The sequence below is a fragment of the Scyliorhinus torazame genome, chromosome 8, assembly GCF_047496885.1.
Source record: "Scyliorhinus torazame isolate Kashiwa2021f chromosome 8, sScyTor2.1, whole genome shotgun sequence".
Classification (NCBI taxonomy): Eukaryota; Metazoa; Chordata; class Chondrichthyes; order Carcharhiniformes; family Scyliorhinidae; genus Scyliorhinus; species Scyliorhinus torazame.
Window position 1 is genome coordinate 81,554,297 of NC_092714.1, and position 26,946 is coordinate 81,581,242.

At 43.1% G+C, this 26,946-nt stretch overlaps 1 protein-coding gene across 5 annotated transcripts; it reads left to right on the top strand.

Annotated features, from left to right (window-relative positions):
- The first annotated feature begins 2,780 nt into the window (after positions 1 to 2,780).
- tiprl (TIP41, TOR signaling pathway regulator-like (S. cerevisiae)) lies at positions 2,781 to 22,002 on the top strand. 5 transcript variants are annotated; one of them, XM_072513899.1, is made up of 9 exons: positions 2,978 to 3,128; positions 9,042 to 9,185; positions 10,844 to 10,963; positions 12,486 to 12,665; positions 13,027 to 13,126; positions 13,655 to 13,786; positions 18,504 to 18,599; positions 20,455 to 20,517; positions 21,147 to 22,002. In XM_072513899.1, the coding sequence occupies exons 3-9, from the start codon at positions 10,860 to 10,862 to the stop codon at positions 21,309 to 21,311; spliced, it is 840 nt and encodes a 279-aa protein (XP_072370000.1). In that variant the 5' UTR covers positions 2,978 to 3,128; positions 9,042 to 9,185; positions 10,844 to 10,859; the 3' UTR covers positions 21,312 to 22,002. The 5 variants fall into 5 exon arrangements, with proteins under 5 accessions (XP_072369999.1, XP_072370002.1, XP_072369998.1 ...); XM_072513898.1 differs by lacking the exons at positions 2,978 to 3,128; positions 9,042 to 9,185 and adding an exon at positions 2,781 to 2,929; XM_072513901.1 differs by lacking the exon at positions 9,042 to 9,185 and having other exon boundaries at positions 2,968 to 3,128; positions 20,487 to 20,517; positions 21,147 to 21,303.
- The last annotated feature ends 4,944 nt before the right edge of the window (positions 22,003 to 26,946 follow it).

A 26,946-nucleotide genomic window follows, 5' to 3' on the forward strand; every position in this document is an offset into this window, starting at 1 on the left:
TTTTGTTTTCCCCAATTAAGGGGCAATTTACCTATCCTGCATATCTTTTTTTTTTTTGGGGGGGGCGGTTGAGACCCACGCAGACACGAGGAGAATGTGCAAACTCCACACGGATAGTGATCCGGGGCTGGGATCGAACCCGAGTCCTCAGCGCCGTGAGGCAACAATGCTAACCACTGCGCCACCGTACCCCCAGTGATATAGTTCGAAGTCAGGACGGTGTGTGGTTTGGAAGAGAATTTGCTGGTGGTGATGTTCCCATGTGCCTGCTACACTTGTACTTTTAGGTACTACAGGTCACAGGTTTGGAAGGCACTGTTGAAGGAGCCTTGGTGAATTTCTGTGGTGCATCTTACAGGTGGTACTCACTGCTGCTTGTGTATTGGTGCTGGAGGGAGTGAATGTTTAAGTTGGTGGATTGGGTGCTGATCATGTGGCCTGCTTTGTCCCAGGTGATGTAGAGCTTCTTGAGCATTGTTGTTGGAGTTGTACTCATCCAGAAAAGTGTGGAGAGTACTCCATTACACTCCTTTTTTAAAAATAAATGTTTTTTATTGGATTTTTGAACAAAGTATATTTGCCGTTATGTACACAGGATATGATATATATATATATATATAGAAGGGAAGGGCACACACACAAATCACAAAGGGAGAGGAGAAAAGAAAAGAAAAACAGTAACAACACGAGAGAAGTACAAAATCAAATAATGCAACTGGTAGGGTGTAATGCACCCGCCCAGCCGCAGCAACTCTGTACACTTGGCAAAATTATTTACACATAAGTAGGCATCTGTTTGTGCCGGAGAGACATTTCCAGAGGGCAATCCTCGAATGGGTCTGGTGCTGGTGTTGCCCCTTGCTTCTCCCGGACGGATTTCGCTGCCGTTGTCGCCCCGTGCTCACTACCGCTTCAGCCGGCCCTCCCGTCTTCCGCCTGTATTCTCCTTTTCTCTGTTCCTGTGAATGTCAAGATAGTTAACGTTTCCCTGTCTCCCTCCGGGAAGAACCTACTCATACGAGTTCTTGTTAAGTGGGCTCTATGTACCACTTTTAGTTGCGTCAGGCTGAGCCTTGCGCACGTGGAGGTGGGGTTGACCCTATGCAGTGCTTCACTCCAGAGTCCCCACCCTATTTTGATCCCCAGGTCCTCCTCCCATTTCATTCTTGTTGCATCCAGTACGGTAACGGCCCCTTCCATCAGTCGGTCATACATGTCGCCACAGTTTCCTTTCTCTAGTACGCTTGCGTCCAGTAACTCCTCCAGTAATGTCTGTCGTGGCAGTTGTGGGTAAGTCCTTGTCTCCTTTCGTAGGAAGTTTTTGAGTTGCAGGTACCTTAGCTCGTTCCCCCAGCTAGCTGGAATTTCTCTGTCAGTTCGTCCAGTGTTGCGACCCTGCTGTTGGTGTATAGGTCCCTGATTGTCAGTGTCCTCCCGTCCCAAAGGTGGCGTCAGTCAGTGCTGGTGTAAACCTATGGTTGTTGCAGATGGGAGCTTTGTCCGAAATTTTGGTCAGGCCAAATTGCTGCCGTAGTTGGTTCCAGGACTGGAGGGTGGCTATCACCACCGGGCTGCTGGTGTGATTTTTGGGTGGGGATGAGAGTGCCGCCGTGGCTAGGGCCCGGAGGGAGGTCCCCTTGCAGGAGGCCTCTTCCGCGCGCACCCATTCGGCTTCTGGCTCCTTGATCCATCCTCCTATTCGCTTGGCCGTCGCCGCCCAGTGGTAGAATTGTAGGTTTGGGAGGGCTAGCCCTCCCTTGACTTTGTTTTTGTAAGACCTTCTTTGGGATCCTGGCATTCTGCCCCCACCCCCCCCGCCAAATACGAACGCCATGATTAGTTTGTCTAATGCTTTGAAAAAGGCCTTGGGGATGTAGATTGGGATGGATCTGAATGGGATGGATCTGAATAGGAAGAGGTACCTGGGCAGCACGTTCATTTTGATCGTCTGGACTCTCCCGCGAGGGAGAGTGGGAGTGTGTTCCATCTTTGCAGGTCCTTTTTTACTTCCTCTGTCAGACTGGTGAGGTTCCATTTCAGGATCCTTTCCAGTCATGGGCTATTTGGATCCCCAGGTAGCGGAATTTGTGTCGGGCTTGTTTAAACGGCAGTCCCGTTAGTGTTGCCCCACCTGCTTGTGGGTGTACCGGGAAGTTCTCGCTTTTGCTCATGTTGAGTTTGTAGCCCGAGAAGACGCCAAACTTTTCAGGCTCCATTACACTCCTGACTTGTGCCTTGAGGATGGTCCGGCACGGCTTTGTGGAGTCAGGAGGTAAGTTATTCACTCAGAATTCCCAGCCTCTGACCTGCTCTTGTCGCCACAGTATTTATATTGGTTGGTCCAGTTCAGTTTCTCGTAAATTGTAACCTCCTGGGATGTCAGTGGTGAGGATTCAGCAATGGTAGTGCTATTGAACATCAGATTCTCTCATGTTGGAGATGGTCATTACCTGGCACTTGTGTGGTACAAATGTTACTCGTTACTTCTGAGCCCAAATGTCCTTTGTTGCAGACAGCACCGGGGATTTAACATGGTTTCCAACCCCTCAGTATACTATGGCAGAACCATACGTAGTGGCTTTTCCCCAGTAACACTGCTGTCCCTAACTTCAGTGTGTGCCTCAGCACATCGTCCTGGAGGAGCAGGAAGTTTGGGGCAGGCCAAAGAGCGTCTTTCACAGAATTGACGGTTCTCTGGTATCGATCAACTGATGTTTATCCCGGTGTGCTTTCCTGGGGAGCCCAGCCTGTAGAACAGAGAGTCCTCCATTCCGGAACTGGGTGGGGGGTGAATCTGGGAGATCTCATTGACGGACATGCCGCCGGTTCTTCCTCCGGCTCCCGGGACACCTTTAGCAGTAGGACCACAGCCAAATTACTGAATGAGTTTCTGGCAGTTTTCCCCTCATAAGCCGGACCAAGCAGAAGGGTGAGTGGAGTTGGAGACCTTCCCTTTGTGTAGTTTCGGGGCGAGGCTGTGTCCCCCCCGCCCTCACTGGGATCTTGAGAGCGCGGAACGGTCGGCGGCTCCCGGGCGATGCTGGGACCGGAATTGCGGCGGACTGGGGCCTAGGAAACCCGGAGCAACGGCGGCAGCCGATTGGAGTCAGAGTCGCCAGCGGAGGCCGGTGAGGAGGTTCGGGGTATCAAAGGAGGAGAGGGATAATTGGGGGAGGGGGCGGTGTTGCAGTGGCTGAGAGTGGGCTGGATGGAGGGAAGAGGGAATTGCGGAGAGGGGCCGTTGGGGGGGGGGGGGTTGAGATGAGCTGGGGAAGGGGCAGGAATTACAGGTCGCTGCAGAGAGTTTGGAGAACACCTTAAACCAGAAAATGGAAAAAACGAAATCTTGCGGATTTGGATAAGTCAAAGAACAAAGAAAAGTACAGCACAGGAACAGGCCCTTCGGCCCTCCAAGCCCGTGCCGACCATGCTGCCCGACTAAACTACGATCTTCTACACTTCCTGGGTCCGTATCCTTCTATTCCCATCCTATTCATATATTTGTCAAGATGCCCCTTAAATGTCACTATCGTTCCTGCTTCCACTACCTCCTCCGGTAGCGAGTTCCAGGCACCCACTACCCTCTGCGTAAAAAACTTGCCTCGTACATCTACTCTAAACCTTGCCCCTCTCACCTTAAACCTATGCCCCCTAGTAATTGACCCCTCTACCCTGGGGAAAAGCCTCTGACTATCCACTCTGTCTATGCCCCTCATAACTTTGTAGACCTCTATCAGGTCTCCCCTCAACCTCCTTCGTTCCAGTGAAAACAAACCGAGTTTATTCAATCGCTCCTCATAACTAATGCCCTCCATACCAGGCAACATTCTGGTAAATCTCTTCTGCACCCTCTCTAAAGCCTCCACATCCTTCTGGTAGTGTGGCGACCAGAATTGAACACTATACTCCAAGTGTGGCCTAACTAAGGTTCTATACAGCTGCAACATGACTTGCCAATTCTTATACTCAATGCCCCGGCCAATGAAGGCAAGCATGCCTTATGCCTTCTTGACTACCTTCTCCACCTGTGTTGCCCCTTTCAATGACCTGTGGACCTGTACTCCTAGATCTCTTTGACTTTCAATACTCTTGAGGGTTCTACCATTCACTGTATATTCCCTACCTGCATTAGACCTTCCAAAATGCATTACCTCACATTTGTCCGGATTAAACTCCATCTGTCATCTCTCCGCCCAAGTCTCCAGACAATCTAAATCCTGCTGTATCCTCCGACAGTCCTCATCGCTATCCGCAATTCCACCACCCTTTGTGTCGTCTGCAAACTTACTAATCAGACCAGTTACATTTTCCTCCAAATCATTTATATATACTACAAAGAGCAAAGGTCCCAGCACTGATCCCTGTGGAACACCACTGGTCACAGCCCTCCAATTAGAAAAGCATCCCTCCATTGCTACTCTCTGCCTTCTATGGCCTAGCCAGTTCTGTATCCACCTTGCCAGCTCACCCCTGATCCCGTGTGACTTCACCTTTTGTACTAGTCTACCATGAGGGACCTTGTCAAAGGCCTTACTGAAGTCCATATAGACAACATCTACTGCCCTACCTGCATCAATCATCTTAGTGACCTCCTCGAAAAACTCTATCAAGTTAGTGAGACACGACCTCCCCTTCACAAAACCGTGCTGCCTCTCACTAATACGTCCATTTGCTTCCAAATGGGAGTAGATCCTGTCTCGAAGAATTCTCTCCAGTAAGGCTCACCGGCCTGTAGTTCCCGGGATTATCCTTGCTACCCTTCTTAAACAGAGGAACAACATTGGCTATTCTCCTGTCCTCCGGGACATCCCCTGAAGACAGCGAGGATCCAAAGATTTCTGTCAAGGCCTCAGCAATTTCCTCTCCAGCCTCCTTCAGTATTCTGGGGTAGATCCCATCAGGCCCTGGGGACTTATCTACCTTAATATTTTTTAAGACACCCAACACCTATTCTTTTTGGATCACAATGTGACCCAGGCTATCTACACCCCCTTCTCCAGACTCAACGTCTACCAATTCCTTCTCTTTGGTGAATACTGATGCAAAGTATTCATTTAGTACCTCGCCCATTTCCTCTGGCTCCACACATAGATTCCCTTGCCTATCCTTCAGTGGGCCAACCCTTTCCCTGGCTACCCTCTTGCTTTTTATGTACGTGTAAAAAGCCTTGGGATTTTCCTTAACCCTATTTGTCAATGACTTTTCGTGACCCCTTCTAGCCCTCCTGACTCCTTGCTTAAGTTCTTTCCTACTTTCCTTATATTCCACGCAGGCTTCGTCTGTTCCCAGCCTTTTAGCCCTGACAAATGCCTCCTTTTTCTTTTTGACGAGGCCTACAATATCACTCGTCATCCAAGGTTCCTGAAAATTGCCGTATTTATCTTTCTTCCTCACAGGAACATGCCGGTCCTGTATTCCTTTCAACTGCCACTTGAAAGCCTCCCACATGTCAGATGTTGATTTGCCCTCAAACATCATTCCCCAATCCATGTTCTTCAGTTCCCGCCTAATATTGTTATAATTAGCCTTCCCCCAATTTAGCACATTCACCCTCGGACCACTCTTATCCTTGTCCACCAGTACTTTAAAACTTACTGAATTGTGGTCACTGTTACCGAAATGCTCCCCTACTGAAACATCTACCACCTGGCCGGGCTCATTCCCCAATACCAGGTCCAGTACCGCCCCTTCCCTAGTTGGACTGTCTACATATTGTTTTAAGAAGCCCTCCTGGATGCTCCTTACATACTCCGCCCCGTCTAAGCCCCTGGCACTAAGTGAGTCCCAGTCAATATTGGGGAAGTTGAAGTCTCCCATCACCACAACCCTGTTGTTTTTACTCTTTTCCAAAATCTGTCTACCTATCTGCTCCTCTATCTCCCGCTGGCTGTTGGGAGGCCTGTAGTATACCCCCAACATTGTGACTGCACCCTTCTTATTCCTGATCTCTACCCATATAGCCTCACTGCCCTCTGAGGTGTCCTCTCGCAGTACAGCTGTGATATTCTCCCGAACAAGTAGCGCAACTCCGCCTCCCCTTTTACATCCCCCTCTATCCCGCCTGAAACATCTAAATCCTGGAACGTTTAGCTGCCAATCCTGCCCTTCCCTCAACCAGGTCTCTAATGGCAACAACATCATAGTTCCAAGTACTAATCCAAGCTCTAAGTTCATCTGCCTTACCCGTAATGCTCCTTGCATTAAAACATATGCACTTCAGGCCACCAGACCCGCTGTGTTCAGCAACTTCTCCCCGTCGGCTCTGCCTCAGAGCCACACTGTCCCTATTCCCTAGTTCTCCCTCAATGCTCTCACCTTCTGACCTATTGCTCCCGTGCCCACCCCCCTGCCATACTAGTTTAAACCCTCCCGTGTGACACTAGCAAACCACGCGGCCAGGATATTTATGCCTCTCCGGTTTAGATGCAACCCGTCCTTCTTATACAGGTCACACCTGCCCCGGAAGAGCTCCCAGTGGTCCAGATAATGGAAACCCTCCCTCCTACACCAGCTGTTTAGCCACGTGTTTATCTGCTCTATCTTCCTATTTCTAGCCTCACTGGCACGTGGCACAGGGAGTAATCCCGAGATTACAACCCTCGAGGTCCTGTCTTTTAACTTTCTGCCTAGCTCCCTGAACTCCTGCTGGAGGACCTCATGCCCCTTCCTGCCTATGTCGTTAGTACCAATATGTACAACGACCTCTGCCTGTTTGCCCTCCCCCTTCAGGATTCCCTCTACCCGTTCGGAGACACCCTGGACCCTGGCACCAGGGAGGCAACATACCATCCTGGAGTCTCTTTCACGTCCACAGAAGCGCCTATCTGTGCCCCTGACTATAGAGTCCCCTATTACTATTACTCTTCTGCGCTTTGACCCTCCCTTCTGAACATCAGAGCCAGCCGTGGTGCCACTGCTCTGGCTGCTGCTGTTTTCCCCTGATAGGCTATCCCCCCCGACAGTATCCAAAGGGGTATATCTGTTCGAGAGGGGGACAACCACAGGGGATTCCTGCACTGACTGCCTGCCCTATCTGGTGGTCACCCATTTCTCTGCCTGCACCTTGGGTGTGACCACATTTACATAACTGCGATCTATGACGCTTTCCGCCACCTGCATGCTCCTAAGTGCATCCAATTGCTGCTCCAACCGAACCATGCGGTCTGTGAGGAGCTCCAGTTGGGTGCACTTTCTGCAGATGAAGCCATCCGGGACGCTGGAAGCCTCCTGGACCTGCCACATCTCACAGTCAGAGCACAGCACCCCTCTAACTGACATTGCGTCAATTAATTAAAATTAAAATTTGTCTTTTAAAAAAAATATTTTAAAAAAAATTTCAAAGTTACTGTCAACTATCTGTTTCCTAGCACTAGATTTCTAATAGAAATGCGATAGCTAACTATAATACTCTCCGATCTCTGGCTTAGATATCCCTCTAAATTATAATTAAGTTATTATGTTTAATTAGTTACCAAATACTCAAAAAATTTTTTAAATTTAGGGTAGAATCCCAACCAGCCACTCTGGCCACAGCTTTTCTGTGATGTCACTTCAGTTGCCCCCCGACACACACAATTTGAAAAAAGGTATAAAAGTGAAAATAAGTAAAAATCACTTACTTACCTTCTTACCTTCTGAGTGTCTTAGATGTTCTCAGGTTCTCTCGCTGACAGACTGCTCCTCCACCTCCGAACCTTGACCTGCACAATGCTAATAATATAATAATAATATAATATGGCACTTACCTTACACCAATGGGCTTCCCGCACCATTTCCACTACAACATGCAATGGCTTGCTTTTCTTTTGTGCCTTTAATGTGGAAATATGCCTGAAGACATTTCACTGGGATAGTACAAAAATAATTTGTTGAGCCAAAGGTGGGAAATATTAGTGTGAGTAACCAAAGGTTTGGTCAAAGAGGAGAGTTTTAAGAGGGGCCTTAAAGGAACAAAATGACCTGGAGAAGCAGAGGGTTTTGTGGAGGAAATGCAGAACGTGGAGCCTTGGCAACAAACTTGTAACTGGCAATGGTGGCAGGAAGGGCAGGTGGCAGGAAGGGCAGGGGGCAATATACTAGATTGGAGGAAGAGATTTAAACATGGAAGATCAGAATTTTAAATGGCGGTACTGGGGACATGAATTCATTGTAGGGATTGGGTTCATGGGTAAATTTGATTTAGTATGGGTTAGGATACGGCAACAGAGCTTTGAAGGAGTTGCTGTATGGAAATAAGCCATTTTGGGACACGGGCAGTTTTTGGTTAATGTGCCAGGCTGGTCTATGAGGAAACGGCAAGAAATCCAAAGTTTATTTTTAGCTAGCAAACAAATTGTGACAGTGTTCATTGCGAGTTGGTGGTTGAAAGACTGATGCCAAGGTAAAAGGTGGGGTGCCCATTGTTGCTGAATGGTTTTGGAAAAATGTTTAAAAGAGATGCACTTGGACAATGAAATAAGCAATGTTTTCATTGTTCAAACTTACCAAGAATTAATCAGAATTTTTTTGAGTGATGGAGACTGCTTGTGTAATGAGCAAAGATTTATTTTCAAAATTAAATTTTACATAATGTGTTTTCTTCATCCGCCGCTGAGGTAGGGAAATTAAAGTTGTTGCCTTTATGTGTACTGCATACAGGGGCTGTTTAGCACAGGGCTAAATCGCTGGCTTTGAAAGCAGAGCAAGGTAGGCCAGCAGCACGGTTCAATTTCCGTAACAGCCTCCCCGAACAGGCGCCGGAATGTGGCGACTAGGGGCTTTTCACAGTAACTTCATTGAAGCCTACTTGTGACAAGCGATTTTCATTTCATTTTTCATATAAATAAAGCTGTGTAGTTACATAAATAACATCCTGCATATAGTTCGAAACATTGAAAGGAAAAACAAAGTTACTTCAATTAAAGTTAAAATGGTCATGCTTTCTCTTGCTTTGATATCTTCAGACAAATAAAAACGCACATTCACAGTTTGGAGTTTTTTTAATGTGACTCTACCAACATGAATTATGCTCTGTGATCCTAATATTGGCTTCTTTGCATCAGTTTTCTCAGCCTTTTTCATTGTTGGTCCAAGATGAAGAAGAAGAGGACAGGCAGTATTTATGAGCATTAACTTGAACATTAACTCAGCTCCTGGCCTCATTACGGCCTTGGTTCAAACATGGACAAAAGAGCTGAATGCCAGAGGTGAGAGTGACTGCCCTTGGCATCAAGGCAGCATATGACCGAGTACGGCATCAAGGAGCCCTAGCTAAACTGGAGTCAGTGGGAATCAGGGGGGAACTCTCCGCTGGTTGGAGTCATACCTGGCACAAAGGAAAATGATTGTGATCTCACCTCTAAGACATCATTGCAGTAGTTCCTCAGGGTAGTGTCCTAGGCCCAACCCTCTTCAGATGCGTCATCAATGACCTCCCTTCCATTATAAGGTCAGAAGTGGAGATGATGTTCAGCACCATTTGCGACTCATCAGATAATGAAGCAGTCCATGTCCAAATTCAGCAAGACCTGGACAATATCCAGGCTTGGGCTGATAAGTGGCAAGTTACATTTGTGCCATACAAGTGCCAGGCAATGACCATCTCCTACAAGAGAGGATTTAACCATCACCCCTTTACATTCAAAGGCATTACCATCACTGAATCCCCCACAATCAACATCCTGGGGGGTTACCATTGATCGGAATCTAAATTGGACTAGCCATATTAGTACTGTGGCTACCAGGGCAGGTCAAATGCTAGGAATCCTGCGGCGAGTAACTCACCCCCTAACCCCCCAAAGCCCGTCCACCATCTACAAGGCACAAGTCAGGAGTGCAATGGAATACTCTCCACTTGCCTGGATCCGTGCAGCTCCGACAACACTCGAGAAGCTTGACACCATCCAGGACAAAGCAGCCCGCTTGATTGCTCTTCCTTCCACTAATATTCAAACCCTCCACCACCGACGAGCAGTTGCATCTGTATGTACCATCTACAAGATGCACTGTAGCAACTCGCCAAGGTTCCTTAGACAGAACCTTCCAAACCCACGACCACTACCATTTAGGAGGACAAAAGCAGCAGATACCTGGGAACCCCACCACTTGGAGGTTTCTCTTCAAGTCACTCACCACCCTGACTTGGAAATACTTTGCCATTCATTCACTGTCGCTGGGGCAAAATCCTGGAACTCCCTCCCCAACAGCACAGTGGGTGTACCTACACCTCCAGGACTGCAGCGGTTCAAGAAGGCAACTCACCATCACCTTCTGAAGGGTAATTAGGGATGGGCAATAAATGCTGGCCTAACCAACAACGGCCACATTCAGTAAATGAATTTTACAAAAATCCTATGAAACGCTAGTCAGTCCCTTATTTCGATGGCTCCAGAATGTAGTGTGACCATTGAAAGCAGAGGCCAGCTTTATGAAATATACTAGGAGTTGTCATGCAGAATGTTTACAAAGAGTGACACCAGCGTATTCTGGAAGTTATAGTTAGTTGTTTGATTGAGCCTCTATTTAGCTGATTGTGTTGATGCTCAGCAAAGCCGAATAAAGTTGTGTTGTATGATTTAACTTTATATTTCACCTATCATTAATTTATGGACTTCAGAGCTATTGCAGAATGTTTATAGAAATGACCCTTGGGACATCTCAACGCCTACAGTATCCAGTTGTCAATGAATAGACCTCTGAGTAATAACCAGCTGAATATAAAAAAGATTTCTGTACTACCACTGTGTTTATAATCCTTTAATCTGAAGGATTCATGTGATCAACGATACAATAATCAATAACACTATTACTACATATACACTATTTCGGAGGTAATTTATAGAATTAATTAAATATTTTCTCTTAGGTGACATTTGACCGCTATGACAACACACAGTTTTAAAAACAGCAAACAGGAATTTAACTTTGGACCATGGAAGCTAACTGCCAACAAAAGCCATATTATGAAATCAAAGGACATTGAAAAGTATGAAATTAGTTTCTTTGCTTTTTAAACTGAATTTATTTGCTGTCTCATAATATCTCAGTGTGCAAAAATAGAAATATTAAATTACTGATCCCAGATAATTTTTAAAATTATTAAAATGAAACAATGTCATGTGAGAGTACCTTTAAGAAATGGGTGTTTAAGAAATGTACCTTTAAGAAATGGGTGTTTATCAGTGATGTCAGAGTGTGGGTGGAGCTGGGCTGTCTGTCAGCTTTTTACTTTCGTTTTAGGCTGTTTGCTGCAGGGTGTTTTATAGTTTCGTTTTCAGTGTTGGAGCTGAAGCCAGACAAAGCAGGTGTACTGTTGATCTCTCTGCCATGAAAAGACTATCTCTTGATCATTGGGTGAATTTGGAATTATAAATGTTTTCAGTAGTGAATGTAAACCTGATGTGCTTCTGTTAAAAGGTGTTTCTTTTGTCTTTTGGATGTTGTTTGGGAAATTATTAAGGATTACTTGGTGTTGTATTCTTTGGGGGTTGTATTTGAATTGATGGTTGCTAAGATGTTCACTATGTTTTAAAAAGGTTAACTTGAGTTCATGGAATAAACATTGTTTTGCTTTAAAAATACTTTTCCATTTCTGCTGTACCACGCCTGTACCACAATCTATTAAAAGTTGTGGGTCAGGTGAACTCCATGATACACTTTGGGGTTCTCTAAACCCTGGTACATAACAACAATAATTTAAAATTGTGGTGCCTTATCATTTACAATACTTAAGACATCTTTAAGCTTGTCTGTAACACTGGATAAAATGGTCCTGGTCTTCTGTTGCCTTAATATTGTTGATGATTCTTCAACCTGCTAATATCTGAATTTAAGTTCAAGGAGACTGGAATTTTTCAACTCCTATATGTTAATTTTTCTCTTGGATGCTTTCACTTCCTGATGAACAAAGCTAGAATTTGAAGTTGACTTGCCGTTAGCTTGGATCAAAATTGCCTAAACTTGATATAAACTGCCCTCAATTTAAGACGGCAATGGTTAGCATTGCCGCCTCATGGCGCTGAGGACCCGGGTTCCATCCCAGCCCCGGGTCACTGTCCGTGTGGAGTTTTCACATTCTCCCCATGTCTGCGTGGATCTCACCCCCACAACCCAAAGATGTGCAGGGTAGGTGGATTGGCCATGCTAAATTGCCCCTTAATTGGAAAAAAATAATTGGGTACTCTACGTTTAAAAAAAAAAATAATAAACTACCCTCAATTTCTTAATGGAATGATAAGACTTGGAATGCAACGTGAAAAAATATTTTCCAAGAGGTGTAGCCATCACTTTTGATGAATTTAGTAGATCTTATTCTCAGGAAATGTAATTCATGTTTCAGCAAATTCTATTGGAACCATACTTCTTTTTAGTTTGCACTTGAATGTAAAACTAGACCTTCCAGCTGATTGGTAAGGTTGTTGCTGATTGTTCAGCATTGGTTGAAGTACCTTAATGGAGGCAGTCTTTCCTAATGATTTCAACTTTTCTCTGACTGATTAACCATTCAGGTTAGCTGAGGAAATGAAGATGCATTCCCTACCAGAGATGTTGTTTGGTGATAATGTCTTAAAGGTGCAACATGCTGGAGGATTTGGAATTTCATTTAATGCTACCGATGCCTTAAGGACAGTGGATAATGGGCATGGTACAGTGAAAGTGGCATGTGCAGAGGCATGGCAGGAGAGCAGGTGAGGTAAAATACCTAAAGTTAGTAGGTGATACCCATAAGAAAGACCTAATGTTCCCATAGGTTGCTATGGTTGCCGCTAATTTGATTGTTTAGATCTTGTCTTAAACATAACTGGGTTTAGCCTTCCAGTTACTGTTTTTCACAGGCATTCAAATTAATTTCCAGATTATGCATTAAGTATTATTATATTTGATTTTCTCTTTTTTAATTGAATAATTTCCTAGTTAAATTGCATCATGGTCTTTATGACTACCTCCTGGGATTGTCCTAATTGTGGGGTGAGTTTTGCCTGATTGCCTGAGAGAGCAAGTTCTGCATAATATAGTACATTTCAAATGAGTTATTTATTTAAATCTTAGGGCTGATTCTGAACACTCAAAAGAAGTTGTTAAACCCTATGACTGGACGTTTACTACAGACTATAAAGGAACGCTACTTGGTGATGAGTTAAAGTTAAAGGTAATTTGTGAAGGCACTGATTTTAATTCATTCGATTGCTCTAAAATTCTTAATATTTAAGACAGCTTTATTGATAGGTGGCTGTATGCAATGGTTGTAAACTTACTCAGTGATGATGTGAATCATCATGTTATCAATTCAGGGGCAGCACGATGGCGCAGTGGTTAGCACTGCTGTCTTACGGCACCGAGGTCCCAGGTTCGATCCCGGTTCTGGGTCACTGTCCGTGTGGAGTTTGCACATTCTCCCCATGATTGCGTGGGTTTTGCCCTTACAACCCAAAAGATGTGCAGGGTAGGTGGATTGGCCACATTAAATTGCCTCTTAATTGGAAAAAATTGAATTGGGTACTCTAAATTTATAAACAAAATGTTATCCAATTTATGGACTCACTGCCTCCTTACCATTAACATTCTAATGTGATACAAGGGTAATCATAGCCATTTAATAACAGCTTTGTTCCTTATACAATATTATATCGTCATTCCTTAGCTGGCTGAATGATATACATTCATCTCTTTTTTGTAGGTTACTCCCACAACCGAACGTATAGATTTGGAGAAATTGAAAACGAGAGAGCAGATCATGTACTTTGAAGAAGTTTTATTGTTTGAAGATGAACTTCATGATCATGGTGTTTCCATGCTCAGTGTAAAAGTGGTAAGATAGATTATCTAGCAGTTCTCATTCTGAAAATACAAGGTATACAATAAGCTCCCCAGAAGTCAGTACTAGGAGCATTGCTTTTCTTGATCTGTATTAATGACCAGGACTTGGGTGTCCAGCGCATAATTTCAAAATTTGCAGATGACACAAAAATTGGAAGTATTGCGAACTGTGAGGAAGATAGTGATAGATTTCAAGTGGACATCGTCTGGGTGGTGGAATGGTGGACATCTGGCAGATTAAATTTAATGTAGAGAATGAAGAAGTGTTATGAATGAAGAAGTGAGGCTAGGGTATCTGAGTGGAGGAACATAGGCGTGTACGTCTATTAATTGTTGAGGTTGGAACTGCAGGTTGAGAAAGTGTTTAATAAGGTATATGGGATGCTGGGCCCTGGAAATAATGGCTTAGAGTAAAGAAGTTATGGTGAACATTTATAAAAAGCTGGTCTGTCCTCAACTGAAGTATTGTGTCCAATTCTAGGTATCACAAGTTAGGAAGGATGTGAAGGCATTGGAAAAAGAATTATGAGAATGGTCCCCGGGGATGAGGAACTTCAGTTATGTGAATAGATTAGTGAAGCTGGGGCTGTTCTCCTTAGAGATGAGATTTGATAGAGGTGCTCAAATCATTAGGTGGTCTGGGCAGAACAAAATAGGAATAAACTTCCATTGGTGGAAGGGGCAGGAACCAGAAGACACCAATTTGAGGTAAATGGCAAAAGAACCAAAGGCAACAGGATGGAAAACATTTTCGCAGTAGTTAGGTTGGAAAGGCTGGCCTTGTTTCCACTGGAGTTTAGAAGAGTGAGGGGTGACTTGATAAAAAAATATTGAAGATCCTGAATGGTATTGACAAGATAGTATTGGAAATAATGTTCCCTCTTGTAGGTGAGTCCAGAACTAGGGGGCAATGTTTTAAAAATAGGGGTCACCGTATAAGGTACAGACGAGGAGATTTTTTTCTGAGGGTTGTGCAACTTTGGAACTCTGCGTCAGAAGATGATAGAAGTGGGATCACTGAATATTTGTAAAGCCGAGATTCTTGTTGGGCAAGGGAATTAAAGGTTATCGGGGGTACATGGGTATCTGGAGCTCAACACAAACAAATCTTATTGATTGGAGGAGCAGGCTCGAGGGGCCAAATTACCTATTTCTGCTTGTATTTTGTATGTTCTTAGTTAGGATCTGAAATACACTGCCTGAGAGTGATGGAGCAGATTTGATCATGACTTTCAAAAGTGAATTGAATAATTATCTGAAGAGAAAAAAACTGTAGGGTTTACGGAAAAAGACAGGGAAGTGGGACTAGTTGAATTGCTCTTGCAGAGAGCCATCTGTGCTGCAGTATCCTGTGATTTTATGAATGGTTGCCTATTTTACAATCGTTGTGGCTGATTTTTGGCCCCAATTTCCTACTCCAAACTCATAATGAAAAAGTACTAAAATCATTGTTTTGTAAAGTTCTTGTGCAGGAGTAAATTATATTGCATCAGGCCAATGGATATTAATTTAATTTTCCTTCACCCAGACCCTCATTTTTAAAAATTTTATTCCATTGGTGTATTACTCACCCTGGTGATGTTTTGGTTCTTGTTGCAATGGCCAAGTGTCTGCTTTTAAAATGTGAAACCAGTCAATAAGTGTAGGCAGATTATTTGACATTGAGGAAAATGAACTCAATCCTGTCTACCTATGTGAAGTTTCCAAGGTATATTATCAGGGTTCACTGGGATATTAATCATGATTCAGAGTGGAAGTTCTTACTTGTATGTTTTCCCTTTCTCCAAGGCTAATTCTGGTGCTGCCACGATTGATCACATATTACATCTGTGACTACCGCTTATATGTGGTGTGATACATTGTGTTACATATCATGTAATTAAATCAGTCTTACCATCATTCCTTTTTTTTTTCTTATATAAATTTAGAGTTCCCAATTAATTTTTTCCAATTAAGGGGCAATTTAGCGTGGCCAATCCACCTACCCTGCACATCTTTGGGTTGTGGGGGCGAAATCCATGCAAACATGGGGAGAATGTGCAAACTCCACACGGACAGTGACCCAGAGCCGGGATCGAACCTGGGACGTCAGCGCCGTGAGGCAGCAATGCTAACCACTGTGCCACTATGCTGCCCTCATACCATCATTCCTAAGCAGACTCTTTGAAAGAGCTATCCAATTAGTCCCACTCCCCTGCTCTTTTCATGTAGACCTGCAATACTTTCCTTTTCAAGCATATATTTTGATTTATTGTCACGTGTACTGAGGTACAGTGAAAAGTATTGTTCTGCGTACAGTCCAGACAGATCGTTCCATACATGATAAAACAGGACACACATGGTTTTGAAATAAATTTAGGATACCCAAATATTCTTTTCCAATTAAGGGACAATTCAGTGTGGCCAATCCACTTAACCTGCACATCTTTGGATTGTGGGGTTGAAAACCATGCAGACATGGGGAGAATGTGCAAACTCAACATTGGGCATACATAAATACACAATGCAAATACATAGACACAGGCAGCGGGTGAAGTATACGGAGCGTAGTACTACTCAGTAGAGAAAATGTGTGAAGAGATCATATTCAATCCATAAGAGGATCATTCAGGCGTCTGGTAACAGCGGGGAAGAAGCTGTTTTTGAATCTGTTGCTGTGTGTTCTCAAACTTTTGTATCTCCTGCCCGATGGAAGAGAGAATAACCCGGGTGGGAGGGGTCTTTGATTATGCTGACCGTTTTCCCAAGACAACAGCCATGGATGGGAGGCAGGCTTGCGTGATGTATACCATTTGTTTTTGAAAGTTACTGTTGTATCTGTTCCATCACCCTTTCAGGCAGTGCATTCTAGATGACAACTCACTGTGTAAAAATCTAATCTCTGATTCTTTTGCCAAATATCTAAATATGTGCGCTCTCCCAGTTTCAAAGTATTTATTCTTATCAAAATTCTTCTTAATTTTGAATGTGTCCATTAAATCGCCCCTTGACATTCTCCACTTCTAAGGCAACGTATCAGGCTGATGACCTTTTTGTTATAACTGGGAAAACTTTGAGATGTAATTTTAAGCAAGAACTGAGACAGGGAAAAGGTGATGGAGGAGAGAAAATGGGAAGGTCTGTGATGAGGTGGAAGGCAGGAGACTTTAAATGGCAAATAGGATGATGGTGCAAGACAATAAGAAAGATGAGTGTACATGTGGTGTAAGTGTGAAAAGCAGAATCATCATTAACAATAGGCATGCAAAAGAAAAAGAAAAAAAATCAGAAAAATTATGAGATCTGAAATTGTTGAGTCTGGAAGGTTGTACAGTTCCTAATCAAAAGATTTGGCGCTGTTCCTCAATCCTCTGTTGAACTTCATTGGAGCAATTAGCTGGTGAATTGGAATTGAGCTCCGAGAGGGAGCAGTGCAACTCTAAACATTCCTTTTCTGACGAGAGTTCATCAACCTGAAACATAATTCTGTTTTTCTCTTCCCATATGCTAAGCATTTCCAGCATATTTTGTTCTTACTTTAGAATTGCTGCATCCACCGTATTTTGTTTTTGACCCTTTCTTAGTACCATTCTGGCAAATCTCCTCCTCACCCCCTCAAAGGCCTTGGTATTCTTCTTAAAGTATGTGCCCAGAATTAGACACAGTACTCCAGCAGAAGTCTATTCAGTGATTTTCTAAAGGTTTAGCATAATTTAATTGTTATACTGTAATCCTTTATTTATAAAGGGAGATGGTGGGGTAGTAGTAATGTCAGTGGATTAATAATTCAGAGACCCAAGCTAATGCTTGGGGAAAATGGATTCAAAGTCCCACCAGGGCAGCTGGTGAAATTGGAATTGAAAGCTATTCGCAGTACTGATGACCATGAAATTACCATTAATTGTAAAAAGCCAATGTCCTTTAGGGAAGGAAATCTATCACCCTTACCTGGTCTGGCCTACACAGCAATGTGGTTGGCTATTAACTGCCCTCTGAAATGGCCTTGCAAACCACTGATTCAAGGGCAATTAGGGTGAACAACAAATACCTCACATGATGCTCACATCGCATAGAAAAATAAAAACCAATGTGCTTTTTTGAACAGCTTTGTCAACATACTTTGTCACTTTTTAAAAGATTTGTGCCTGTTGTGCTTTCTCACTGAGTGATCTCGTTCTCATCATAAATTAACCTGAAATAATATGATTGCAATGAATAGCCTGATCAGGGAATGAATTTTTTTTCAAGTGCTACTTTAAAGGAGGACTTTATTTTAAAGAAAATACAGGACATGCTGCCTTTATTCTGTATAATTCAAAAAGATAACTGGGTGTACAGCTCATGGGCTGGATTCTCCGTTCCGCCAGGCCACATTTCTGCCCCGACCCGCTGGCAAGATTCTCCGTTATGCCGGCCGGTCAATGGGGTTTCTCTTTGTGGGGCAGCCCACATCGTCGGGAAACCCCCGGGCGCCGGCAAAACGGAGAATCCCACCGGCGGAGAATCCTGCTCCATGTTTGTAATGAAGGTTGTTGTCTTCTATTTGAAGGCTTTTTGATGATTGTATCCATTTTAATTTTATCATAAAACAGATGGTTGTAATTTTCCATGTTAATGCTGCAGCTCAACCTTTTGAAACAAATTGAAGATTGTTTAAAGTTAACTTATTTTGGCTAGGAAATTAGAGGCTGGACAGTATATTTGAATAACGAATTCATCTTTTTCCCAAGAGAGTGATGCCATCCAGTTTCTTTGTGCTGTTGCGATTTTTCTTGAGAGTTGATGGTGTACTCATACGGACAAATGACACTAGAGTTTATCATGAGGTAATGATGGATAATAGCTATTTACTTGTATATTTCATTATTACTGTGTTAAGAAACTAAAATATTGATTATGGTATCATTCAGTAACTAATATTTTTGAATTGTACTATGCATTGTTATCATCCATTTATTTTTTGGATCACTAGGACAGGGAGGTTCTACTTCAATGATTATTACCAATCCAAAACTGCATTGTAGGACAATAGAATAATTACAATTTGTTTTGCTACCTTTCCTTCTACTCTTTGCTTGAAAAGTCCCCTATTTTCTGCCTCCAATGCAATAGTTTTCTAAAGTGTTGCTGACAGAAAGACCTGGAACTTAGAAGCTTTTTAAACAGCACTGTCACCTGTCAAATTAACTTGGATAGCCTGTAGTTGCAATCAATTATTTACTGTTCTGCCAGAGGCTTTGAGGGGGACCCCCTTTCTCCTCAATTGCCACCCCATCCAGAGCCAGCATTCAGCAAAATCATCTGATCTGGGAAGACCTTTCCCCTTTTCTGCTCTCCTGTCACTGTTAGAAATCATAAAAAAGTTAAACTTTGTTCCTTGGGTCTTTAATGGCACCTGAGTAATAAATACTGTTGAAAAACTGATTTGGTCCTGTAAGTATAATTTTATATTTGTGCAATGTTGTTATTTAAACCAGATTGCTTTCTTTGTTCATTATATTTCAGTTTTCCTACCTTAACACCATGTATGTGTGTATGTCCCAATCTTGATTTTGCTGTCTGTAAAATCTTTAAAACTGGAATTGATTATTAGTGCTTTTTATTTCCTAGTTGGCTGTCTATGAAAATTCTTACATGTGATTAGCCACTTGGACAGCTTGATGGCCTCACTGCAATGCAATGCTGGAAATCTCCATTAAACAATGCTAGAATTAATTGCACGTCGAGAGTGTTACCGTTCTTGCCAAAGATATTGCTAACATCTTTGTGTAGTGCTCTTGGAGTTTGACTGCAAAATTTATGCTGTCTTATTCCTGTCTTGATAGCAGTTTGGGGCCGAAATTTAAGTAATCTTCCTTATTCACTAAGCCGCCACATTTAAATAGATTGCCTTTCAAATCATTTTGTGACCACCTTCCACCTTGCTGTGAGACTTGTTTTGGGCAAGAGTTGATTTTTTTGGTTACTTTGCTGTAGGGCTTGAGAGGCTATTTTAATTTATAAAAGAAAATTACATTTTTAAAATAATTTTCTTTTGGGCTTCTCCCCTTCCCATTATTTTTTATTTCCACTATTCTTTTGAATTACTGTAACTTTTGGTAATAATGTTCAGATAAAGCAGTGGGCTGGAATCACTTAAGCAACAATTTGAAATGGAGGAACTATAGGATAAATCAAAATAGATTGAATAGTCTTTCTTATCCATAATTGTCATACAATTTTCAGAGAACTGATATTATTTTAGGAAAAACTAAGTTGTATTTTGCAGTTTTCAAAATTTAGGGACAGTCTTAGCTCATCTCTGAACTCCATATGAAATTAAGTACTGCAGATGCTAGAAATCTGGAACAAAACAGAAAATACTGGGAACATGCTGCACGTTGCGCAGCACCTGTAAAGACAGAAAAAATGTTGATGTGTCCGGCATGACCCTTTATCAGAATTCCTGTATCACGGCTCTTGTAGGAACTGAAAAGAACATGTTGGAAAAAAAAAATTGGATATCACAAAAACGTAAGTTGAAGCCCTAGTGATGTGTTTCTCCCTAAAAATCTAAATCCTACACTCCAATTCTTTTAAGAGATAACTGGGAAAATACCATATAAACTTACAAGAGCCATGAAAATTTAAGTTGCATTTTTTTTAAGGAAAGAAAAAAAAAAATTCTCTTTACTTTCAAAGGCTGACAAAAACTACCTTCTCTCTGAATACAGCTCCCGAGAAAGTAATGTATCAGCTCTTCAGGTAACATTTTTAACTATCTGGGATTTGCAACTGAAAACTTTAGAATCAAAACATTATTTGGCATTTTGGAAATGCATCGCGTGTGAACAGATTGCAACAGTAAATTGCAAGACATATTTTTTCCTAACTCCTGTTCTGTTTTGGTAATATTTATGAAATGACGGATTGAGATTGTTAATTTCACCTTTTAGAGCAAAGGAGGCTTTGTGGGAATTACTTTGTGTGCTCATTTTAGTGTCCTAGTTTGGGAGGGTAATCCTTCTGCAAAGGATCCATTTGCGGATCAGTTGTAGACAATGCCACTTTGTGAGAGAGCACCGTGGAGTACAACTGCTAACAGCTGTATATATAGTTAGGAACTGACTTTATTTTGTGATCTGAACATTTTATAACTTGGGACCAGTTTATGACTAAAAATAAATGGTCCATGAAATTAAATTGTTCGATACTAGGAAAGGAATTCTTGATCCCTTGTACATAATTCATTTTATTTGCTATTTTAGTAGATGTGTTAACCCAATTAATTGAAACTTGTTAGGTGTTAGCATGTTCTGGATTGGGAGGCTGGGGGGTGGGTGAAGTATGCATAGATAGCGTCCTGGATCTAATCAAATAAATTTTTGTTTCAGAACGTTCCACAATATCTTTTTACTGATCCGAATGAGATCTCAAAGTATTTATCCCTGAAAAAGCTCATCTGTGAGAAGTTGGAATTCCCAGAGGGTGTGGACAACAACTCAACATTTGAAAATATGCAGAACAGCGTTGCAGGCAGAGAAACAAGACAGACGTGACATACTGCTCCAGAAAGAGAAGAGTTCTGTGCTCTTTATAAATGATAGACTAGTATAATCCTTTTTGATTTATTTTAGTAGCTGCCAGTATACTTCTGAAGAACTACTGCAGTGAAATTTGTCTTGTAAAAGCAGCATCTAACATTCGAATAGCTGCAAAGGACTATTTATCAAAAACAAAATTTATTATCTAGCTTGACTTAAGGATTCAGGTTTAGTTCTAGTAGAAGCCAAATATTGTGAGCAGTGCAGCTTTCAATCTGATTTTTATGTACGACTTATTGATGTTTCTATTTTTTTGCTAATGAAATCTTGAATCTATTCAAGTTCTGCAACGACGGATGGAATTTTTAACTGGTTATTTGTAATTAAGGTGAAAATTAGTAGATATACAACAGGTAGATTGAAACAGCACTGTTCATAATGTGCTGGTAGCACTGGAATAGGCGTGGAATTGTACCACAGCATTTGTACTTGTCTGTCACAAACACAATCCCCTTGCATATCAGTAAATTACAGCATTTGTCCACATAAGCCAATATCACAGGCAGCCATTTACTGCAAGTTACTTTTGTGCAGTTTTGACCAGTCAATGTTAAGCCAATAATGGATATCTTGAAAACAGTGGAACTGTGTAAACTATAAATCTAAATAAAGATTGATCTCTGAATAGGTCCACTCTTGAAAAATATGAATTTGTTTGTCTTGCATCTAAGATTGATAAAATGGCAAAATTTATTTTGGATCAAGAAACCGGTTAACCTTTTGGGAAGTGAATCAAGTGGGAGAAGCAAATAAAAACAAACGGCTCGAAACACTTAGGCCAGGCAGCATCTGTGGAGAGAAAAACAGGGCGGGATTCTCTGTCGGCTGATACTGGAATCGGGAAATGTGATTGGGTGTAGAATTGGTTTTGATGCCTAAATTGCGGCGGGTGCCGGTTTCATGCCACATCGCAATTCTCTGTTGCCTCGACAGCGGCGTTGTTCCAGAATGCACGTACAATAAACGCCGTTGGCATTATCATTAGCGAGACTGACCCAGTATTCTCCGGGGCATCTGTGATTCACCGCCTCCACTGGGGCGAATTCACGATGGTGCAGTTCACTTGTGCTTTTAAAATTCGTGAAACAGGCGCCATGGCTGCTGAGGGAGAGGGGATAATGAAAGTGTCCAACATTGCCATAGTTTGCCGCTGGCCGGGATGCTCCTGCCAGGAACGGGGGGTGGCCTGGAGGTGGGCAGTGGGGTTGGGGTAGACGGGTATGAAGCACCAATGCAGCAGCCTGTAAAACAGCTATGTAGCTGCGCATGCCACTGACTGCCCACTGTGAACTTAGGGCCACAGGTCATATGGGTGTCCGCCCAGGCCACCCACCTGGGTGCCCTCGCTCCAGCCCACTCATCAGCGGGGTAGGCGTGCTCCAGCGCAACCAATGCCATCTTGTTGGCTGGGATGGGGTGTCTGTGGAGTGAAGTGCAGATATGTTGCTGCAGTTTGTCAGCCTCCTGAGTGTCAATTACGGACCTGGCCAATCCTCCACCATTTCTCATCGGAATCGATTGTGTTCCACGTGGCATCAGTGCCAGCCCCTCAATGGTTGCTGAATTGGTTCAGGTGTGGCACCAGTTTTGCTGTGGTGCAAGTCCGCAAATCCTGCCCTGCCGTCAACAGTCTCAGGAACAGAGAATCCCACCCAGAATTAATGCTTTAGGTCAGGTTCTTTGGCATTAACTCTGTTTCTGTCTTCACAGATGCTGCTTGACCTGCTGAGTACTTACAGCATTTTCTATTTTTATTTCAGATTTCCACTATCCACAGCATTCTGTTTTTCGATTAGGGAGAAACAAATGCTTTAAGTGTACATGCCATTTCTAGAACAAGAATTAAAAATCTATTAGACAGAAATAAATCTTTCTTTACAGCCTGAATAACAAATTCTAGAAATCTGTGATGTATGAATAACTGTAGATATGTATAAATGTATATAATATTCTCTGTTGATCGAGATCTGCCTTTTAAAAAGTACAAAATCATCCTCTAGATGGTATGTAAATGATATTTCATTAATTTTTGAGACAATGCAAAAGAGAATAAAATGTTATCAGGGACTTCAGTTATGTCAAAACACTGAAGCTGGGGTTGTTCGCCCTAGAGCTGAGAATGATAAGTGAACTTTGACTGTGGTGTTTACAACCATGAATAGTTTTACTGCAGTAAATAAAGAGAAAAAAGGGTTGGTAACCAGAAGAGACCAATTTAAGATGAACCAGAGGCAAAATTAAGAATAGTTTCTTACACATTTCTTCTTTTCTGAATTTATTGTCTTGAAAGATGATGGAAATAGATTTGATGAACTTCCGGTGATGAGATGTAGGTGGAGCACATAGAATTTACAGGGCAGGAGGAGGCCATTTGACCCATCGAGTCTGCATTGACCCTTGGAAAGAGCACCCTATTTAAGCCCACGCCTCCACCCTATCCCCGTAACCACACCTAACCTTTCGGACACTAAGGGGCAATTTAGCATGGCCTACCCTGCACATCTTTGGACTGTGGGAGGAAACCCACGGAGACAACGTGCAAAGTCCATACAGATAGTTATCCAAGGTGGGAATTAAACCCCTGTCCATGGAGCTGTGAGGCAGCAGACCTAACGACTGTGCCACCGCGCCGTGCCCTGTCGGGTGGCTCTCGCCAGAGATCTTGCTTTTACATAGATAGGATGCTTTCTATGGTTCATCTGTAAAAGTTGGTAAGAGTTAATGTGGACATGCCAAATTTCCTTAGTTTCCTGAGGAAGTATAGGCGCTGTTGTGCTTTCTTGGTGGTAGCATTGACGTTGTTGGACCAGGACAGATTTTTGGAGATGCGTACCCCTAGGAATTTGAAGCTAACCATCTCCACCTCGGCCTCATTGGTGCGGACAGGGGTGTGTACTGTACTTTGCTTCCTGACTTCAATGACCAGCTCTTTAGTTTTGCTGTCATTGAGCGATAGATTGTTGCCACTGCACCACTCCACTAGGTTCTCTCATCTCCTTCCTGTATTCAGACTCATTATTTGAGATCCGTGTCCTACCTGAACTTAATTATACTCACCAGATCTGACTTACGACCACCCCTAGATGAGGCTTCCCAAGGTGGTTGACCAGGGCGAGACCCCTCAATTTGGCGCTGTCTGGCTGGGATACCCCCAAGTTGTTACAACCCGGATGAGGAGGGATGACCTGGCTTCCTGCCTTTATTCAGTGCCCTCTTCTGGTAGCAACAAGGTTAAATCTAAAAGTATCCCCTTTCATGGATGCCTTTCCCCAGACACAATAGTTACATTTCAAAAGAAGCAATTCAACCAGGCTTTTTTGAGTGAGTTTATCAACTACTAAACGGTCATAAAAAAGGGTAAAACACATACATGATTCTCATAGACTCCCTGGTGCTGAAAAAGGCCATTCAGCCCATCAACATACACATTCATACAGATTAGAAGTGAGAATTCCATTCAAAGTAAGTAAATATATATTTTTTAAAGGTGTACAGAACCATCCTTAAAGAGTAGATGAAGTGTGTGGCTGCTATGATTTGAAATTCCAGTAAAGTTTACTTCAGTAGGCGATCAATCAGATTTGCAGTTTCAGTAGAGTTGATTTCAGCAGGTGAATAGTTGGTTTTGCGATTCCTGTGTTCTGTAGTTTGGCAGAGAACCTTCCCAGCTCTTTTTTCAGCTGTGATCTTTTTGCTGACTGGGGCTGACTTCCACAGTCAGAGATTTGACCTGGGCAGGGTTTGTGCTTGCTGATGTTTTCCTCTTCAACTTACAGCACTTTGGGGCCACACGGTGGCGCAATGGTTAACACTGCTGCCTCACGGCACCGAGGACCAGGATTCAATCCCTGCCCTGGGTCACTGTCCGTGTGGACTTTGCACAATTTCCCCGTGTCTGCGTGGGTATCTCCCCCACAACACAAAAAGATGTGCAGGGTAGGTGGATTGGCTAAGCTAAACTGTCCCTTAATTGGAAAAATTGGGTACTCGAAATTTTAAAAAAGAGAAAAAAAAACTTAACAGCATTTGGTCTCACAAAACACACAGGCACTGGGACACCTTTATAACTGGGAACCATGGGTCTGGGGATGGGAGGAGACAGGGGTGAAGGAGATGGAAGAATTTGTTTTTGGAGGGGCAGTTCGCAAGCTTGGAGGAGTTCCGCTGTGTAAAAAAACTTCCCCCGCACATCTCCACTGAACCTTGAACTTGTGTCTCCTTGTAATTACACTTCAGCCCTGGGAAAAAGCCTCCAACTGTTCACGCCCTCATAATTTTATAAACTTCTATCAGGTCGTCTCTCAGCCTCCGCCTCTCTAGGGAGAACACTTCCAGTTTATTCAACCTCTCCTAATAGCTAATACCCTCCATACCAGGCAACATTCTGGTAAACCTTTTCTGTACTCTCTCCAAAGCCTCCATGTCCTTCTGGTAGTGTGGTTACCAGAATTGGACACTGTTCCAAATGTGGTCCAACCAACATTCTATATAACCCCAGCACATTTCTGTCTCCGAAATACTCGGGTCCGTACTCCATTACTCCGGCAACTATAGACCGGTGAGCCTCACGTCTGTAGTGGGTAAAGTCTTGGAGGGGATTATAAGGGACAAGATTTATAATCATCTAGATAGGAATAATATGATCAGGGATAGTCAGCATGGCTTTGTGAAGGGTAGGTCATGCCTCACAAACCTTATTGAGTTCTTTGAGAAGGTGACTGAACAGGTAGACGAGGGTAGAGCAGTTGATGTGGTGTATATGGATTTCAGCAAAGCGTTTGATAAGGTTCCCCACGGTAGGCTATTGCAAAAAATACGGAGGCTGGGGATTGAGGGTGATTTAGAGATGTGGATCAGAAATTGGCTAGCTGAAAGAAGACAGAGGGTGGTGGTTGATGGGAAATGTTCAGAATGGAGTACAGTCACAAGTGGAGTACCACAAGGATGTGTTCTGGGGCCGTTGCCGTTTGTCATTTTTATCAATGACCTAGAGGAAGGCGCAGAAGGGTGGGTGAGTAAATTTGCAGACGATACTAAAGTCGGTGGTGTTGTCGATAGTGTGGAAGGATGTAGCAGGTTACAGAGGGATATAGATAAGCTGCAGAGCTGGGCTGAGAGGTGGCAAATGGAGTTTAATGTAGAGAAGTGTGAGGTGATTCACTTTGGAAGGAACAACAGGAATGCGGAATATTTGGCTAATGGTAAAGTTCTTGAAAGTGTGGATGAGCAGAGGGATCTAGGTGTCCATGTACATAGATCCCTGAAAGTTGCCACCCAGGTTGATAGGGTTGTGAAGAAGGCCTATGGAGTGTTGGCCTTTATTGGTAGAGGGATTGAGTTCCGGAGTCGGGAGGTCATGTTGCAGCTGTACAGAACTCTGGTACGGCCGCATTTGGAGTATTGCGTACAGTTCTGGTCACCGCATTATAGGAAGGACGTGGAGGCTTTGGAGCGGGTGCAGAGGAGATTTACCAGGATGTTGCCTGGTATGGAGGGAAAATCTTATGAGGAAAGGCTGATGGACTTGAGGTTGTTTTCGTTGGAGAGAAGAAGGTTAAGAGGAGACTTAATAGAGGCATACAAAATGATC